This window comes from Fistularia commersonii, chromosome 13, assembly GCF_037954325.1.
Source record: "Fistularia commersonii isolate RoL2024-O1a breed Wild chromosome 13, RoL_Fcom_v1.0, whole genome shotgun sequence".
NCBI lineage: Eukaryota > Metazoa > Chordata > Actinopteri > Syngnathiformes > Fistulariidae > Fistularia > Fistularia commersonii.
Genome location: NC_141296.1, coordinates 8606987 through 8628294, shown reverse-complemented (window position 1 = coordinate 8628294; position 21308 = coordinate 8606987). Strand labels below are relative to the sequence as shown.

The window sequence follows — 21308 nt, the reverse complement described above, 5'->3', positions numbered from 1 at the left end:
TGAGAAGCAGCTTTTGGATATGAGCCAGCATCATGGGAAGCTCCTTAATTGTCTTTTTTTTACTTTAGATGATTTTACTTTACTTTAGATGATTCATAAAAGTTGTGTTTTGTACTTGCTTTTCTTAACTTGGTTCATTATATAGCGTAAGCAAGTGTCCAATAGGTCACTACTGAAGTTGGATTCATTATTGTTCCCTACAGCTTGTTCTTAGACAGGTATCAAAGCTGGACTTGGTAAACACATTTGCATTTTAATAACTGATATAGATTGTTTTCCAGTTCAGGACCATTATACTCTCTCAGACTGCCCACAACCCATCAGAATCCCCCAATTCCCAATGTGTGGTCTTGTTTTTGTTTGTTTTTTTTAAACCCTGTGGTAACTACCCTGTGGTAACTACCACACCTCTCAATTTCTCAGCTTTAAAAATCATCTAACAAAAGAAGTCCAGATATGGGAATCAAGATAACATTTTTTTAACATAAAGACAAAAGTAATTTGCACTGAATTTTGTATATATTATAGTTTACTCATTTGACTCACTGATTTGCTAAAGTTTTTCTTGTAAATAAAAGGCATCTTGTTTTTTAGAAGGATATATACACACATGCTAACATATGTTGGCTGACAGTTTATACAACAGCCCACTTTATATTAGATCAACCAATAGATAACCCTTTTAATGGAATTTCCATATATCTTTCATGAAATCAAAATGTAATTGGCTGAAGAAAGATTTTTTTTTTCTGTAATTTATTGTATTTCTTACGCAATATATCAGTGACAGGACTCTTGTCACTTCAATTGTTGGCAGGTTTTGAGGATGTGGGTATGGAATCTATGGAGCCTGTAATTCATATGTTTGTCTGTGTTTTCTTCTCCACACTAAAAGTGGAAGGAGAATGTTACAAGGCCCAAATCCACAGGGGAGAGTTGTGTTTAGTGGTGGCATTGATTTTATAAAAGGTTGCACAGTAGGGAGGCCAGATAGGCCTGTCAACCTTAGCTCTCACACCGTCTAGCTAATTATGCCCTCCCCGTTATCCAAAAGTCATGAAAAGGACACAGTATGCAAACATATGTCCTTAATCTCCCCTTACGAAATGATTTTTTATATATATGGAAGAGCACATATTCTTCCAGCAAATGGTTGATAGGTAGTCTGCCAACATGTTATGATCTGTTGAGGGCTTTTTTTTTATATGAAAATTAGCTTTCAAGCTGTATTCACCTCTGCCTTTTTTTTTTTAATTGAAAAAACAGGAGATTTTCAAGTATTCGGTATTGCACAGGTGATTATATATATAAAAAGATGATATTATGTAATGTCAATATTTTTATTAGTGTTGTTTATTTAGAAGTCATTGCAGGCTTGAAGAATAAAAGTCTCAGGGAAGGATTAAAAAACACAATGACGAAGACTGCTGAGAAAAAGAGAAATAATCGAGCGAACGAACAGGCCATGCACATTGTTTATTTTTACAGGTTCGAGGACACCAAGGCAAAAGCAGTTTATCAGCTGTTTGACAGTGCCCCCCTCAACACACACACACATATATACACACGTACCAGGATCAAAGTGAAAAGACTACATTGACTGAGACACAAATATTCTACTCAAGTTAACTCACCACCAAAAGTAATTAACCTAATGCCACCACGTTCTGTTTTGCCCTCATTACTCTGTCTTGCAAAATCTTCATAACTAGAGGCACATTTGTGTTTGTTTGAGTTCATAGGCACTGTGCTGGCGTCATTGCAGTCTATGTATTTTGTTTGTTTTCATATCTTTTTCTTTGCTTTCATGTTATATTTTTTACCTGAACAAATTGTGTGTGTGTGCGTGTGTGCGTGTGTGCGTGTGTGTGTGTGTGTGTGTGTGTGTGTGTGTGTGTGTGTGTGTGTGAATAATTACTGGTGCCACACTCTCCATTATTTGAATTTGGCAATTTTTATTTTCATTTTTTTTTTTTTTCCCCCTTTTTTGTCACTCGTTAGGCTCTAATTATTGGCAAATCCACTTGCCTTCAAGCAATTTCAGTTTACTGTTATCCTTGTCATTTGTTCCTGTTTCCGAGACATGAAACCCAACTGGTTTTCGACTAGTGAGTCTCACAATGCTGCCTCATCCGCTTGCTGAGCCACATGACAGAACACTCTTGGGGAGATCATTTTATCTTACTCTTGATTGCCAGATAATTATCAGTTAATTATTTAGAGCCTTAAATTAATTTTCTAAAAATAGTATATGCCTCTGTGTCGGCAATGGAGACTAGTCCATTATTCTTTTACTCCCGCTCTACATTTTTCTGCCTCTACCTCTTCATCTTTGACAGCTATTTCTACTACTAACATCTAACTATATTTAAAACATTAGAGTACATATTTTTAACAATCTACTTTAAGTATTATTATTTATTCATTATTTATCTGGTTGAATTTTTGCATACTTGGAATGAGATGCCAGTTGTGTAAATATAACCATATGTAATATATCCCATCATACAGCTGTCTTGTTTGATTTTCATATGTTTCTCAGCAACATTTTCGGGTTATTTAACAGCAAAGCTGTCAAGTGACAGTTGTGACTTTTACTATATAGGTAATTTGTCTTTTTAAACTGTTTTGGTCACAGCGCCTTTCATTGAAGGATGATTACTGTAGGCCTCTAGCCCCATCACATCCCTCACGACATAATAAATGTATTGAAGGTGTCCTGCTCTTAACCTCTCTAATTTGTACAACTCTTTGATGGAGAGTGAGCGATAAATTTTGTATTATTATCCTTTATTAGTAGTAATTGTAGTATAGCATTTTCTATTAGCCTTCTTGTTTGCTCATTGAACACCCAAGTAAGTAGAAAGTATTCCAAATCAGATCTTAGAATGGATTTCATTGGCTTAAAGCATCAAGTGAAATCCCTTGCTGTCTCTTGCACATGTGTATGCATGCACACTCAGATGCCTACGTGTGCGCGCACACATACACACACACACACACACTCAACAAAGGGCCCCTCAGCATGACCTGCTGAATGGGCTTAAAGCTCTGGTAATGATAAGGCTGTTGAATGGAGCCATACTCTCCCACACAAGCTGCTGGTTCTGATTCCTTCAGGTCTTATTGAAGGAATCAGATCAATATATACACTGTCTGGCTGTCTGTCTTTTTTTCCCTCCATTACCTGTTGTTTACCATTTATCCTGTCGTTCTATCTTTGGATATGTTTTGAACAGCTTTTTCAAAATCAGCTGAGTTTTACAAAAGGGACTGTTCAACTTTGTAGCCCCAATGACACCACTGGCTTCAACATAGTTTTTATTCAGGCTTGTAGAATTAGATTATGACCAATTTGCCTTCAATGATTTTTTTCATACCACTTTTTTCAATTTAAGTGGACATGGCATTTCTGAACATTTTAATTATTTGTGAAAAAAAAACACAATTTCTGATGTGTTTTTGTTTTGTTTATTTTCGTTCACAGGAGATGGATTGATTTGATAGTTATTTCGCTATTGCCCTATTTTTTAGTTTAATTAACATTAGTATTATCGCCAACAATTAATGATTTACAGTCCAGATATATAATTTGAATTTACACAGTAGTCTGAGATCTAACTGATTCTGCTTCGTTGACACGAACTTAAATCCTGACAAGGATGCCCCTGAGTCTTAGGCTATTTCTTAAAAGATTTTTGTCCAATCTCATGTTCCTTTTAATACTGTATAATTTTATTATGCACATTTATGACTGCAATTAATGTAATAAATATGCTATTAGAATTAATGGAACTGCTAACATGCCTCAACTTTAAACAACAATAAGCTGCCTCATTAACAGCTGTGGTCACTTTAGGATATTGTCTGCTCTACTGGTCTCACCACAGGCAATCTTCACACCTTAAACCTTAATATCTCTGATCATCTTACATACAGTTGGGAGAACAAATATTTGATCGACTGCAGATTTTTCAGCTTTTCCCACTTGCAAAGCATGTAGAGGTGTATAATTTTTATCAGGTACTCTTCAACTAAGAGTGACGGAATCTAAATAAAAAAATCCAGAATCCCACTGTACCTGTAACAATGCCCCCCCAGCCCTCCCCCCGACTATATATGCAACAGAATATACAGTGATACCCGGTTTGTATTTCCTTTTAGTTTCCCTTATGATTAAAAAGCCTGCCTGTCCTGCCCTGATCTTATCAAATCCTGTGACAGCTTCTTCAACACATTCTTTCACTATCTACTGATAGGTGTTTCTATAATTCCTTCAAGAAGCAGTTGTCTTATCTTCAGTGTAATAAAGGATTAACTCTCTTTTCTTACATTCTTCCAATCCAAAATATACATGTTTTTCTACTGCTATTTTTTTTTTTTCAATATCCAAGTTTTGCATGGAGAAAAAAACAGACCCATTCAAAGATGACCAAACAAAAAATCTTTTTTTTCTCTGTAAATTACCTCAACATTATTTGTACACCTGTTTTTGACACAATTATATACAACATTACTCTCTCCGGTGTACCTCAGTAGTGCTGCACTCCACTCCCAACTCTAGTGTTATCTTACAAATACACAACAAGGTATTGTAATTAGCACCTTATTCCATTCATTTATTCTCTGTCTCAAAGGACCCCTTAGAGACGAGGTCTTGGTATTGCCTTGTTTGCTCTGCATGTGCTTGTCCCGAGCAATATGAAACGTTCACACGGTCTCTATTTGTATTGCTGTTCTGATGATTTCCAACACTTCATTGCAGCTGCACATCATGAAAGCAGGCAAACGTATTACTGACCTGTGACACATCAACCAGGGAAATCGTCAATCCCAAACACATCAAAAAACAAAGCGGAAAAACCACCCATACAAAACTGCTTTGCTATTGTTTTTTTTTTTTTTTTCCCATTTTCATCATGTTTATATGGCCATGAGTATCACCCTTCTTCCAACAGCACTATGCTGCATTTCTCAAAATCCTAATTCCAGAGGGGTGCAGATGACTTGTTCACCCACGCTTACTATCAGCACCAGAAACATCCTTCAAAACCTCCACTGTCTGTCTGTCCAAAATGATTCCTCACATTCAGAGGGTACCAATTCCCATCAGTCTTAACACTTACTTGATCTTATACCTTATTATTAAGGTTTTACTCAACATGGCCACTGATCATTTGGCATTGACTGTCAGTCCCCAAATCTTGGGGTTTTGTCTATCTGATATACTTTTTATTTCTTCATTTATCAATTTAAAAGTTTCAATCCTATAGTTTATATTCACTGGCACCCCTTTTGCAAGTCTATATTTTTACTGACTAATATTTGCTAAATCAATATGTTGATATTTCATCCCCATTTTAAAAAGAAAAGAAAAATATAATGAATTTATAGACAAGCTATAGAATGCAAATTGGCAGTAGTCGGTATACCAGGCGGGTGATTGAGTGCAAAAACCTATCTAAGAATAGACTTTATGGAAGTAGATGACTGTAACAATGGAAAATGGAGCAAAACAATTTTTTTTTTCCTTAAATTGTCATTTACTGACTTCATGTTTACATAGAATAACTCTAACAAAGCATATGACAGAATACATGTCTGAAGTGTTTGCTCCATGTAATCTTCACAACTCAGACCAGTCTTTAGAACTGATTATAGATCAAGGGAAAGGCTAATTTTCCCTCTGTCAGTAAAGATGCTGATGGGTGGTGGGTGTGAGAAGAAACATTTTGGATGTTGCTTACAACAAGCACCAAACCAGTAAAAAAATACGTAAAAATAGTTCTTTTCATATGTAAGAACCAAGGTTAGACTTAAAATGCCATGTTTTTTTGCCAGCATTCTAAGTTCTAAGCCCGTACTCATATTCATATTTTCAATCGTCATAAATCAATAAAAATATGCAGAATTAGATTTGCTCAGTCAAGCACTACAATGATATCATAAACAGCATCATAATTTGTTCAGTGGTAAACTCAGCGAAGTGAGAGGGATTAAATCGAATCGTGGACATTTGGGAAGATGCAGTGCAATTCCACACATGTCACGTAATATTTGATTTCATGTAACTCTCTGAGGGCACAATTGTTTATTTTTTTGTGTTCACACAGATGAGGCATGGACTAGTTGACATTTCTCACCTTGGTAACAGCAATGTAGTCTGTCTGAGTGGAAAGTAAATATGTGCTGCATTTATTTATGGACAAGGTGAGAATTCAGAGGAAGAAAATGCATCATCACTAACCTTTAGCTCCACCACTGATCTGTTGGATGTTGTACCAGTACACAAATTGGTGTTGTAATGCACTAAATTACAAAAATAGGGATACATAAACCAGTTTTTGTGACTATTTTATTTGCTTCTTTATTTTGCAGATTCTGATATATTTCAGTCTTGTTGATTAAAATGTAATTATCATGGTATTATGACGACTGTCGTAATAATGGCTCATAAGCTGATGCAGATAAAAACTCAATGCTTTTCAAAATCTATGTGTTTGTCTGGCACTAGAAGAGAACTATTACGCTAATTAAAGAATAAATTCAGCATAACTTTAAAGCTATTGTCTGCTCACATGAAGGCATGCAGATAATACTTTGCTTGCCTAGTTAAAAACTAAAGCGTATTAGTTTTGTTTTAATGCTATTAAATTGTTGTGAATATGTAAACAGCTAAAACTTATAGTTCCAACAAGATTTAAGTGGAAAGTTTTAATGCTTGTTGGTGTCAGATTTACATTTGATCATGAAAAGAATACCTGCCGTTGGTGTCCGCTTACAGCATTTCACACATTTCCATTTATTCATAAAGAAAGGTTTGCTGGATTGTTTTGAAATATAATACAAAACTATACATCATTATACATGTCATCTTTATCAAACTGGCCATATTTCATATGAATAATTATCCATATTTTTAATTCTGATGTTCAGCTTCATAATCTATCCTTATCTGTCATGGCAGTGTTCCTTTACATGCTTGGCTCTTGGAGGGGCACCTTGCAAGCTTTTGTAATGTAGATGATGGGATCAATGCTTACAGATTAAATCAGTGTCACTGGAAACAAGAGAGTTGACCTTTTACAGTTTGACAAGTATGAACTGTTGTGTTGTAAACATATTGGATTTGAATTGTCATGTTCTCAGTATGTGGAAATTACATAGCAAGGCATGGGCCTTGGGCACCACTGTGACACGAGATTGTATGAGCAAGAAAGGATGACAAGAGCCATAAAAGGTTATCTCTCACTCTCTTGCGCTCTCACTCTCTCTCGCTTGCTCTCTTTCTCTCGGTCTTTCTCTTGTGTTCTCATTCATTCAATCAACAGCACCATTATTATGGGCCCAGAAATGAATATTTTTTACCCTCGTATTCTCTCTCTTTTTATCAGCATATTCATGATTCAACAGGTCATTCCCAAGGACCTAATCCCCTCATATCTAATTTATATAGTCACTTTCCCTCCATCAGATGGAGTCATTATACCTACTGCTCTTCCCTTCATTGAATTGTTCTAACACCAACTGTGTTCTGTGGTGAGAAGCTTCAGATGCTTAAAATGAAACAACCTTCTCTTCCTTTGAAATAAATATTTTAGCATCAGAAGGGTAGAAAAAAAATTACACTAAAACCCACATCAAATCAGATTTATTTCAAGAAGGGAGGGGATTGGTGCCCTAGGGTAAAGTGGTGTTGGAGTGTACAGAGAAAAGGAAGGTCATGTGTCTTGTGTCAAAATTAATAAAAATGATTCACATGGCCTCTAATATTTAAAAGTGCATTATCTAAGTATATTATTTACTGACAATGCATAGACAATTACACTGTTTTGAAAAAATATATTCAAGCAAGCATTTGAGGGACAGAGAGTACCATAATGAAGGTTTAGGGGTTGTGTTAGAATCTGATTATGGTTGTGGCACACCAATGCTTTTCATTAATTACATTGTGTGCCGGCTTGGGAGAAGGCATCAAGTAATCACCACCCTATTGACACTTTCTGTAATCCAACACAGAAATAAAAAAAAAATAAAAAAAAATGCTTTCAATCGTACTGCATATGCAGATGAACAGAATTGTTTAGCAGTTTCCTAATTCTGCTATTATTGTTTTATTTATTTATTTTTATTTTTTTTTACTTTTTTTACTAATTTACTTATTCTGTCCATTTAAATTATGTCTCACTACGCACTTATTTATTTAGTTATTTATTTATTCATTCATTTTTAATCAATAGAAGTATTAGTAGTAATACTGTTGCGGCACAAAGTCATTGTTTGAGGAAAGTGGCATAGACTAATAAAGCAAAATCAGGATGACTGGCTTTGAGACTTCTATTAATTGCTGCAGTAAAGATTTGAATTGCACTCTTTTCTCAGTTCTCTCGCCGTTTGTCTTTACTGCAGTGTTTAATGTGCCTGGCAGTTCATTACCTACTTTGGTCCTACCCTTGGAGGAATGATACTGAATTTTGATGCCATGTCTCACACAGCTTTTAACTAAATAGCATTTTTCTTTTACTGATACATTAAGACCTCTTAATTATTTGTATTCATAGTTTTTGTATCTTGATTTTGAATTTCCTTTGACTTCTGATTTTCCTATATGAGATGAGATGAGATGAGATGAGAACAACTTTATTAATCCCGAAGGAAATTGTTGTGCCAGAGTTTCAAGTAAAAAACATAACAGTAATAGACAATAGTGGAAAGGAGGAAGAATAAGAAATATAATGAAATATAAATTGTCTTAGCTGTTAGCAGTAACTACAAAGATTGAAGATTCCCTGCGGCTGAGGGAAGAGGAATTAAAAAGTCTGATAGCCTCAGGTAGGAAAGACCTCCTGTGGCGTTCAGTGGAGCTCTTTGGTGGTATCAGTCTACGACTGAAAGAGCTCCGACAGGACATCAACGTGGCATGCAGGGGGTGATGGATGTTGTCCATGATGCTGAGGAGCTTCCTCATCATCTTCCTCTCTGAAACCTGCGCAACAGACTCCAGCTCCACTCCCAGGGCGGATCCAGCTCTCCTGATAAGCTTGTTGAGTCTGTTGATGTCAGCTGTCTTGAGCCTGCTGCCCCAGCACACAACAGCATAGAAGATGGCGCTGGACACCACCGAGTGGTAAAACATCTGCAGCATGGTCCTGCAGACGTTGAAAGATCTGAGCCTCCTGAGGAAGAACAGACGGCTCTGACCCTTCTTGATTATAGCATTAGTGTTAAAAGTCCAGTCCAGTTTATTGTCCAAGTGGACACCCAGGTATTTATAGGTGTCCACAATGTCCACATCAGTACCCCTGATGGTGACCGGATTCAGGTGGGTCCTTTGTTTCCTGAAATCCACCACCAGCTCCTTTGTCTTAGACACATTGAGCTGCAGGTGGTTCAGTCCACACCACTCCACAAACCTGTCCACCACGCTCCTGTACTCCTCCTCCTGGCCTCCGTTGATGCAGCCCACGATGGCAGAGTCATCTGAGAATTTCTGCAGGTGGCAGGACTGCGAGGAGAACCTGAAGTCTGAGGTGTAGAGCGTGAACAGGAAGGTATATCTACATTTTTTTTCCCTGGATCTATTTTGATATTAAGTTGGCTGAATGAATTTGGACTCTTCTCATTACAGGAGAGTGCTACGTTCTACAATATGTATGGATATAATGTATGTTGCCAACATATCGTCAATATATCGTATATCCTCCAAATGTCAACTGAATGGTTGGTGACATCTCATTACATTTCAATATCTAACGAGTTTTTATACTGCCACCAAATTCCTCTTTCATTCCCACCTTCTTTTCTTTGGCATGAAGGCTGTGTCCTTGTTTCCTCATACGCTTCAAAATGATTTCATATTCCAAAATCTAGGTTCTGGCTGCACTGCTAATTCTCTTTGACATCTCTTGTGTCAGTGCTGTGGCCCAACACTGGATGAAGGCAGACTCTTTTCAGCTTGTCCTTGTAGACCTCCTTCCTCTTGTAGCATCATACACAACAAACTGGTTCTCTCCTCCTCTCTTTCAGTCATGTCTAGCTGAAAACCATTATGTATATCCTTTGCTATTGGCACAGATCTGTAATTGTGATCAAGGCAGCACTGATCTGTTATGTGCTAGGACATTCATAGACTCATTTAGACTCATTAGAAAAACATTCGTTTATCACCTTTATTTCTTTACATCCTCTCTCTGTCTCTATCTCTCTCCTTCTTTCTCTCTTTTGCTAACCTGCATTACGTTTTTCACCTCTTACACATCCCTCTCCTGCTCTTGGTATGATGGGTTGTGCTCAGTCAGTGGGTAGTGTGGTGTAATTTGGCCCACGGGGCTGTTGGCAGTAGGTGTGGGGATAAAGGGAGCAGGGATGGTGGTGTTTGGAGAAAAGTAGGCTTAGTGTGGGGCCTTAGATGCCATGGCCAGCAAGCACACAGGAAAAGCATAAAAAAACACATTAATGGAACTAGGTTACAGGAGATTTATTGAGGAGGTTTCTGACCCCCATTGTAAGATTTTATGAAGCGCTTTAATAACTCTCTAATGCACACAGGTAAACAAACCAGGTAATCGACTGTCATTCTGATTTGTAGTTATTAAAAAAATAATCTTTACTTCAGCTAATAAGTGGATTTTCTCAATGATAACGCGTTGATTATTATTACAATCAACCGGAAAAAAAGTCAGCATATTGTTTGTGTTTTTGATTGTAATTATGCCCTCATAACCAGTTTTGTAGCTGTGAAATTAATGGTAATAATAATGTACAAAACACGTATTTTTATCAATTAAGTCATCTTTACAAGGGATTGAGTGACTGAAGCATTGGTTACGTTGAAAGTAATATACTAAATAGATAAAGGCTCTTTATGAACTGCAAATGCTCATCCTATACTAGTGGCCAGTTAAGCAATTAAAATACAGCTTAATGAATTAAAGAAGAATCAGTTACATTTCTGTAGTGCAATGATTACATGCATTTCAGTCCTCACATAAAATCAAGTAAGTGCTTGCAAATTCATCTGATAACATGCGCCTTTGCAGTGCAGGGCACTCAGACTTGGTGTAATCGCTTGCTCTTTGTTGGAAAACTTTAGTGTGGGGGAAGTAAAAGCAGTAGTGCTCACCACACAGCAGCATGAAGAGGAGAGCAGATACTGATAAAGGAGTCAGGGCAGCCAATGCCTGTATGTTTTACCCTTCAACCCGCCTCTGCTCCTTCAAGCCCTCGTGATGTGAATCTCTGACACAGCTTGGACACATACTTCCAGAAAGTTCACTCTGAGTAGGATGGAAAGAAGATAGCCTTTGTTTCAGAGGCAATTTTTGATAATTAAATTATCATCCAATATTCTCATTTTGTCATTATCTGATGCATTCCCTGATCTGTCTGTCTCTGTCTGCGTAAGTTTGCATGTGTTTGTGTGTGTATGTGTTTGAGTGTATCTGTGTGTGTGTGTGAGTGCGTATTTGCATGTGCGTTTCCTTGTCTGTGTGTGTGTGTGTGTGTGTGTGTGTGTGTGTGTGTGTGTGTGTGTGTGTGTGTGTGTGTGAGAGTGCATATTTGCATGTGCGTTTTCTTGTCTATGTGTATGTGTACATGCGTGTGTGTGTGTGCGTGCGTGCGCGCAAAGCCATACTGTTTGTGTTGCTGCAGGATAGTGTGTGTCAGCCTCTATCAATATGACATGTCTTTGATGTGGAAATACAAGGAGCAAAAGCCCAGCCAGCCTCGGTGCAGTCCCAAGTGACACATATACTGCTGTGCATCGGCATAAATGTGTATATGGGTGTGCGGAAGACACCGAGAGCTGGTGAGAGAGAGCAGAGAAGACTGAAAATCAGAGAATAAAGGAACACCGAGTCACAAGCCACAATGAGAATCGCAAGTACCCTAGATACTTTAACTACCATTTTGCATGAGCGTCGCTGTGACAAATATTTTTCCCCAAACAAATGCTTGACAACTCAGAATTCAATACGATCAATATCGAAATGGCAAAATTGACACATCAATTTTTGCCTTTGCTTACCAAAAAATACGAATTTTTAACCTCATTTCCAGTTTTCTATCACAAAAATGTCTTTTTCATTATTTTCAAAATGTCTGTTTATTCTTTTAAGGTACTGTTTAATGATTATCAATTAGTGTAAAATGGCATCCATTCAGGATCAGAATGCTGACTGTTGTCATTGTGAAGTGTCGTTCAGTGAACCACAGAGGTTCATGTTCACTGAAATATGAAATATCACCATATGGCCTTGGATTATGGCACAAAGGTAGTAGAAAGATTTTACTTTTCACAGTAACCACAGCAGTATAGTACAATTGTGCCCGAAGATTTAATTTGGAAAAAAAAAATACACTTTGGCAAAGTCAGGCTCTTCTGACAGAACAAAGGTGGATAAGTCCCAGTCAGGCAGAAAGAATTGTTGAGGTCTAGAAATGTAAAAACAAAATAATGAGTCCACCCATCATTCCTGCATATGCTCTTTGGGTTAAATGGATTGCCATGTTGCGCCTGTTAAAAATCAGCAGCTTGTATTGAGATAAGCCAACCAGCCTACAATTTTTAGAATATTTATACCGTCTCAGACATACAGAGACCTGTCCAGTCATATGCACGAACAGATGACTGCTTTTAAGTGTACTCATACATCAAACTATTAAATAATCTATTTATATTTGTTAATGACTACACACAGTGACACAAACCAGTGCCTGGACCTCAACATGGACATTGACAAAGATCTAATAAAAACAACAGCGTAATAGGGCTTTTTTCTTCATATCATATTTTTTCTTTTTATTTTGCCGTGGCAGCTAAATGTGGCCTTTAACTTCATTCCCAAGACAGAAAACAAAAGACTGCGATATATGGTATGTGTGTGTGTGTGTGTGTGTGTGTATATATATATATATATATATATATATACTACATGTATACATATATGCATGTATTAAAAATAAAGCAGTCTTAGCCGTGTTATGATTTTCTCCATCAAGCAGCAATTTCAGCTTTGAATTGCATTATGTATTTTTGAAATGGTGTTGCCATATATAGTACAGATTTGTACTTTAATACACTGATTTCAGTTTGGAAGCTGTGACCTCACTAATCACAGTTTTGGCAGAAAAGAGTTATTCAAAAGCTTCCTCTCTAAAGTTTGATTGAGCAAAAAAATTGAGCAATTATTGAGGATATAATGAGCAAATAATTACGTTTGATATGCAAATCGTAACCTCCCTTTCAATGTTTGGCATTAGAAAACTTGTAAAAACAAATCTGGCTACTGTAATGTCTATTTCATAACAGCTACATGTACAATTTTTTTTCATACTCTTGTGCACTCCTTAGCTTTCACTTGGTACTTAAGACCTCAAGACACTTTATAGTTTTCACTTGTTACTTAAGACACTGTATAGTTTATTTGTATGTCTTATTCTCCCCTTTTTCTTTTTTTTTTTTCCTTTTTTCACTGTTTATACAATTTTCTACTATTATTTATTATTGTTATATTTTTCTTGTAACCCTGGCACAAGAATTTCCTTTGGGATAAATTAAGTTGTTCTTATTCTTATTCTTATTCTTACTCTTATCTTAAAAAGTAAAAGCAACATTTTGATTAAATTCCTTCAAAGTCTACTGCCATGCTATGAACTTTTAAAGGTACAATGGAATTGCTGAATGAGGGGTACATGTGCTAAGCAGTAGTGCCTATGTTATTGTATTTCACCCAGTCAATACTTCTATCAATTTTATGAATTCACACTCAATGAGTATGGACAACGAAGAAGACAACAAAACCAAAGCCCTATAATGAAGTATTGTATTCTTTCATTTCCTAGCAAGTTTGTTTGTATAAACACACAGTTCCTTCCCCATCCCTACCAGAATGCGAGTCTTGGAGTGTCCAAGAGCAGTCTGTGGTAGGTCAGTGGGTGCTGTGATAATGCTTAACTGATGCGCGCTGTCAATAGCCATTCACCAGGAGAAAAGTGCTCTGCCTGTTCAGTAAATTACACAGTGAGGCATGAGCTGTGAGGTTCAAAACAACGTGACCCCACTGTTGTTGGGAGAAACAATAGAACAATGACTGCAATCAGCTTTTTCAGCAACCATCTGTGTCATGCTGCTGACTGCAAAACACCTTTCCATTACTCCAGGGCTTCAGCTATTAGCTCACCATGCCATTGACTCCAATGTGAGATGGAGAGGTTATTTTAATGGCACATTAGACTGTCTTTGACGCTTCTTTATTCAGTGTTTTGTTCTGCTGACCTTGGCATAGGTGGGCTTTTTGAGCACTCCTCAACTTCTTAAAAGTTTTATTTTTTCCTCTCAATTTTTACTCTTAAAAATATGGTTTGGAAGTAATGCTATTAATAATTATATACGTATGTGACTAGACATTGTCATATCTATATCTGAGAAGTGTTGTATCTAATTTTTCCTTAACTGTCTTCCATCCACGGCTTCTGCAAGCATGCACGGGAGCAGTATGAAAAGCTGTCCATTATGCACAAAAACATGGAAAAGCTCTATGAGAATACAGGCAGTTGTTATGCCTTTGACCCCCACTCTGTCAGTGTCGAGGATTTCTTTGGAGAATTGTCCAACTTCCGCATGCTCTTCATGGTGAGTAAAAAAATGTTTCATATGTTTTCAAAGTTTGGTTAACTCAGTACTTTTTTTTAAGGGACACTGCAAAAATTCATGTACCGAAATGTGCCAGTTGTTTGAGTTTGTGCATATGTGCGAACAATTACACAAGAAACTTTACTTTGTGGGTTCGACAGTGTCACTTGATGCCACAAAAAGTTTTCGAGTCCAATACAACCAATTATATCCTCTCTCTAACAGATTTGTTAGCTTCTGGGTGTGTGCGAGGGGGCCAAAAGAAATGACATATTCACAGTGTATGGCATGCTTAGATATATTTTGGGGATTAGTGCATAATTAAATTTCTCAAAACAGTGTAATTTACATAGAAATGTATTTTTACTCATGCGTCCACATGGAGACATCTCATATTATTTTGTTGATATTATTACAATTTGTCCAACATTATTATTGGTGTTATGATACAAATGTGAACCCTTTTTTTTTCTTCATATGTGACAATTAGGATGTAAGGAGAGCAAAGGCATATGTAGGAAATACATTTAGAATGATTGGATGAAAATGTTTAAAACTGATTTAAACATCTCTTTACATTACACCTCAGACGATGTGGAATCTTTCTTTTTCTACTTATATTGTACATGTTATGCAAGCATTTTTTTAATGTCTACTTTTCCATAGTCAATTAATTTCCTGTGGCACCACCCCTAATTTTCTAGTGTCGAAACAATGACATAGTGTCCAGAAGGCTTTCTCTCAGTCTTCAGAACCCATTACCGAGAATGGCAAGGTCCCCTTGTCTGAGTCTTTTCCCCTCCTTATTCAAAGCCCCATATGAAACCAACTTTTCATTCCCACTGATCAAAGTGTAACACCACACAACACAATGTTCCCTCAAGGATTCCAGTGTTGCATATCGCTAAAAGAGGCATCCGCCCAAGAAAATAAATTATTCTCTCAAGCAAATAGCTGCATATGAATATTTTATTACTGATTTAAACTTTCCTGCAATGAATAAGGGGAGGGAATTGAGTGGGATAAAGTGTTGCAGTGTGACTGAAATTGGTGGAGGGAGCTGGTTTTAACTTAATGTATTCATATAAAAACAATCCTTTAATCAGTATATTTTTCAGATAGTATTTTTAGTTTTTGGCTTCTCAGCTCTGTTGACAGAAAGGCTAATCCCATCTGCCTGCAGAGCATAAGGAATACATGCTGTATTTATTTTCTTCCCTTTGAAAACAAGTTAGCTTTGTGTTCTACAGCATAATTCTGCCTTCCTTAAAATGTAAAGGTTTGGGCCCACTGATTGTTTATCTTCAACAAAACTGCTACATTAAGACATTAACAAACTGATGAAGCTGATATTCAACCTAGTTTCTTATAGCTAAAATGGCCTCAAATGCCTGGTGTGCCTTACCCCTTTATTTCATTATTGAGACATTGAATTACTTGCCTCAGACAAAACATCTACCAGCTTCTGCCTATGTCGCATTGTACACTGTAATGCATTCACAGCACAAAGCATCTTGAGTATTACAGAATTCCATTGCAATACAGTCACCCTAAATTGCTTTTACTAAAAAGCTGGGGCTTAATGCACCCGACCGACATGAGGCATTTCAGTAAATGCGTTGACAGACAGTCCTCACAGAACTGAATATAACTGATAAGAGAATCCATTAACTTTAATTTCCCACTGTTTCATTCTCTTACTCTCTCTTACTCCCATCCCATTCTCCATTTCTCTTTGGCCAATGAAATATCATTTGATTTCAGCACATAGTCGGTTTTTGAAGACTCCAACAATTTGTTCATTTAGAGCCACAGCCACATTCTAAAATAAAGTATGAGTGAAATGCAATCGCTGGTTCTGTATGTGTAATCCTGACCAGGAGCATGGGAAATGTGGATTTTTCCATTAATGAGTTATCAAAGCGCAGCAGATGGGTTGGGATGAGCTAACAGCCTTCCTTGGTAATTGAGTGAAAAGACTCAGACTGGGTTTGCAGAGTACCAAGATGAAGAATCTAAGAGATTAGAATGATGATTTTTTTTTTTTTTTTTTAGTCTGTGTGCAGCCATCACTTTTGTTCCCATTTGATTTTTCTAAATCTTGCTAATTCTTATGCCATTTGACAAATTATCATCATAATGATATTATTAAAGATTATCCTTTGATAGTGTTTCTCCCCATCTTCATGCTGAACCACTGCCATGGTCCCTCAATATTTCTCATTATTTGGACACAAGCATGGCTTAGTCATTAAAATTTCACCAGCTCTTGGTGACTATGTGCTGTGATGTTTGTAAAATGCAAATGAGATGTAGCAGACTCTCTGAGAGATCACTGGTGCAAGTGAGCTGTTGGAAAAACTCATAGCTCGTTGCTAGTCATTGGACTAGCAAACTTGTATGCATAGGTGGAGAGCCAGGCTGCTGGAGATGTATTGTTGTTCAGGGGCAAGGAAAAAAGCAAACACATTTTATGAATTATTGAAAGAACAAATCTGGGAATGGAAATTTTGAATGCCCTTGACAGTAGATTGGACCTGCTACATAGCATTTTGTTTGTGTGCATTGTAAAGATAGACAATTGCAAGTGATATCCATCGGAGAAGCAACAGGGGCTATAAGTGTGACCACCTTGGAATTTGTCTCCTAGCTTAGAATATGTTAGGTCCTACATGGTGCTACCTTTGTTTTTTTCTCCTGTTATGGTCAGTGCCCGCCCACCATTTTGGTGTTTTTTTAAATTCTCATGCGAGTGCTCTATGTTGTCAATCAGAATATCCGAAGTCAATCAACTGTGGCCAATCACCATGCGCTGACTTCTTTAAAGCAGGTCACAATCATTCATGGGGGCAGCTGAGGGGCAGCAAACCATGGGGAAATGCTGTGTTAGGTAGGATTATTAATTGTACTGTGTTGTTTGTTGGGCCAAAACCTGTGTTGTTGAGGCTGATATTGTGAGGTTGTTGGGGGTGCTGATTGTGTTTCTTTCCCCCTCCCATTTCAGGTAGCTTAGTTTTTTTTTTTCCCCTTTATTCTACCTGCACTCACCAAAGTAGTAGATTGTTCTCTCACAAAGGGAGGACTCCCTTTGTATTTATTCCTTTTGCTGATTTGAGCAGCAGCCAATCTGCCCCTTTTTCCTTATAATTATAACTGCACTTTCCTTTTTCAAGCTTCCATATTAAACAATTTTATTCAATTCCAATTACATCTGGTTTTATGTTGCTTTCCTTCCCCTCTCCAAGCTGTGATGTAAACTCAAGTTAAATTTCAACTCTATCTGCATAATTAATTTGCAAATCAATCACACTTTTTTTTTTCTCCAACCTCTCAGAGCATGGATAGTCATAGCCCTGAGACCGAAGGGCTACATGTATAATGCATTGAGATACAGATACATCAGTCAGCCAAAACACCACCTACCTGCTTTAGTTAGGGTCCCCCATTTGCCACCTAACCGTTTAGGTCCATTGAAGCATGGGCCCCATGAGATTTTCGGTTGTATTCTGTTATATGGTTACCGGTACCCTAACATTTGCCATTGATCCCTAAAGTCTTGGAAGAAGCAAGAAAGGGGCTCTATGGATCAGACTTGTTTTGTGTGGCACATTCCAAAGTGCTCAATTGGATTGAGATCTGGGGAATTTAAGGGCCAGCATTTTGAACTTGTAATTTTTTCCTCAAATTATATGAGACCCATTCTTAAATGTTGGCCTTTTTTGCTTAATGGTAACTGAGGGCTATTCTACCTTTCTTTCTTTATTTATTTTTTCTCATTTGGTATAATTTGTGCTTGTCTTTATATCATTGCATTTTTCATACCCAATGATCGTTTGAAGCACTTGGAAGTAATACTATTGATTATATTTACAGCTCCATTAGAATTCCAAATAATTACTTTTTTTTTAATCAAGAGAATAACTAAGTTCATGGTCAGACAATGTTTATGTTTAGACAATACAATCAAACACTTTCTCATGTTACATGAAATTGTGATCCAAATATTACTTTGGCATTAAATAAATTACTTGAATTCTAGGAGACCTTATAGTTGTTTTAAGATATTTTTTTTTCAACAGTTGTCTTTCTACAGTTTAGAGACCTCTTTATATTTTATGAGGTATAAAGCAAAATAGATATATTGTACATATATATAACAGATGTGTACATATGTTTTGATTAAGGACGGAAAGAAACAACTGTTTATTTATGCTCTCACCTCTACGAAATACAGGGTTGTCAAGAAAACCCCGTATTGCTTTTCAAGCAATTGACATAAAGGGTTTTCTTAACAGCAATCCAACAATTTCTTTAAAGAGGGCTGTTTCAGAGAAGTGTGAAAAAAGTGGCAAGTTATTTGTTTCCATCTACATAGTTTATCCTTTAAGTACTGTGCATCGCCATTTTTCAAAATGATACAAGTCTTGCAGGTGAATAAGGACAGAATTCAGTTTCAAATTCTGTCAATAATGCCTCCCACTTCAACACAGTGCACCAAGTAGCGGTTTATGTAATATCAAAATCTACTGAATAAAGGTTTGTTTATTGAAAACACCTGTATAGTAATACACTTTGTGTAACATAACACCATAATTTTCCCCAGTCTTCACAGAGTGCTAAGGAATATATCTTTTTTATTTACATGATGTCCACAAAACATAACACATGCACATTTTATTTTTGCTTTATAATGCAGACCTGGCTAACCTCATTGTATCCCAGTTGCCCGTATCTTTATTCTTCCCCCTATTTTGCCCCAATTATCTCATTACCCTTTTCTCCAATAAGGGTCCTTCAACGTGAAGCAAAGCTGTACTATTGACAGACATGGTCTTTTCTTTTTCCTTTCTTGCGATTCCTGTAACCCTTCAGTTTTTGCTGCTAACATAACACACCTGTAAAACACAGGCATTTCATAGGGGGCATAGTGCAACAACATTTATTTGATTTGTTCATCAAAGCCTGAGAAACAGGTAAAAGACAGGATCTTCGACCAAGACACCATACTGAGCTTCTTGACCGGCTGCTACACCACCTGGTACAGCAGCTGGACCAGCATGAAGATTAAGATGCTAGGCTGGGTGGCGCAGCGCTGCTATCAGTTGCAAGGTGTCCAGTTTGTAAAAGCCTTGATGGCCAGTCATATCTCAGGGTACCTGAGGTGGTCCTGCCTCCTCTGCAACCACTATGCACACACACACACACACACACACACACACATTTCATTATGTGCAACCCTATTGCACATATTTGTATTTTCAATTCTCGTTTTTCGTATTATTTCCCCATTTTCCTGCTTTTTACAACACATTCATAATTTTTAATTGTCTCCTAGATTATAAGTGACACTTTCTTGCATTTATGCAATGCAGAAAGACGAACATTGAGCAAAAGGAAAACTCATGCCAGTGTACAAGATAGTCAGGACTCGTATGTATGACCTCGCACACACATACACAATCACCTAAAGTGGAACCTGTCATGAACCACACCACAACCTGGGATGATGGGACATTTTGTTGTCTCCAAAGGTCAAACAATTGCATCTTACTCCCTGTTGGCACAAGAGCAAACTGACATATTAAGAAAGGGCTGAATATGTACCCCTGATTACCCCCCCCCCCTTTCCCTGACTCCTTCCTGACATTTCGGCTCATTCGGCTCAAGAGGATGATATTGCTGTCTTTTCTCATATACAGTGTATATATAGAAATTCCCTCCTGCAATGCTGTATATCAAACTGTCAAAGTAAATACTTAAACACTTTTGCATGTATAAATGTGTGTGATGAACCACTGAACTTTCTCACTATGTTTTTATATGTATAATGGGTCATATTGATGCATTAGTGAGAGTGAATCAGCACTGTGTGACTGAAAATTTGTAGTTGGAAGCTGAGACCTTGACAATGAATAGGTTGATGTACACGGAGTGATTTGCAGTTTGTTTTCCAGCTGCTTACCACTAACTATCAAACCCCTCTAGAAATAAAAGTTTGCTTATTGCATGCTGCTTCTTCTGAACACAATTGAAGACACTTAAAGATAGATGGTAGCAGTGGGAAAATTCTGATATTATTTGTGTGTGTTGGGGAATGTGTGTGCCTCATCAGGAAGCAGTAAAGGAGAACCACAAGAAGAGGGAGATGGAGGAGAAGATCAAGAGAGCTAAGCTGGCAAAGGAGAAAGCAGAACGTGAGAAACAGGAGCGCCAGCAGAAGAAGAAACAGCTGATTGACATGAACAAAGGTATGCCACATCTCCTGGAGCCAATACAGAGTCACACAGGGAAAGACAGGTGGGGAGTTAAAGAGAACAGAGGATGGAAAAATTGTTTCAATTGTGTGTTGTACAGATTCAGTAGCAGAAAAGACAAGATAACATATGAGAGTCCAGTCAACCCCTCTCTCTTTTACCGCTTTACTTCAACTGTCTTATTATGGAGTGTGATTTACTGGTATGCATTTATGTCTCCAAGACAGCAAGCTTAGAAACCCTTCACCCGATCCTTTATTATGTATTTTGCCTGTTGCAAGTTTATCCACTGCTCACTGTTCTCCAAATTGGTCCAGTACTGTAGATAAACTAGAACGTATGTGGTCTTTCACCACCAATTTACCCTCCATATGTCCCCTATCCTGAGTTTTCCAATCAAAAGCTGCTAGCATCAGGTT

The 21308-nt window shown here is 37.3% G+C and overlaps 1 protein-coding gene across 4 annotated transcripts in view; it reads left to right on the top strand.

Moving 5' to 3' along the window:
* diaph2 (diaphanous-related formin 2) overlaps nucleotides 1–21308 on the top strand; it is a 339738-nt gene that overhangs the window by 256847 nt on the left and 61583 nt on the right. For all 4 annotated transcript variants that reach the window (XM_086157743.1, XM_086157742.1, XM_086157744.1 and 1 more), the window contains 2 exons: nucleotides 14471–14635; nucleotides 20748–20883. In XM_086157743.1, the coding sequence (XP_086013869.1) occupies nucleotides 14471–14635; nucleotides 20748–20883 (301 nt within the window). The remainder of the gene's footprint in view (nucleotides 1–14470; nucleotides 14636–20747; nucleotides 20884–21308) is intronic.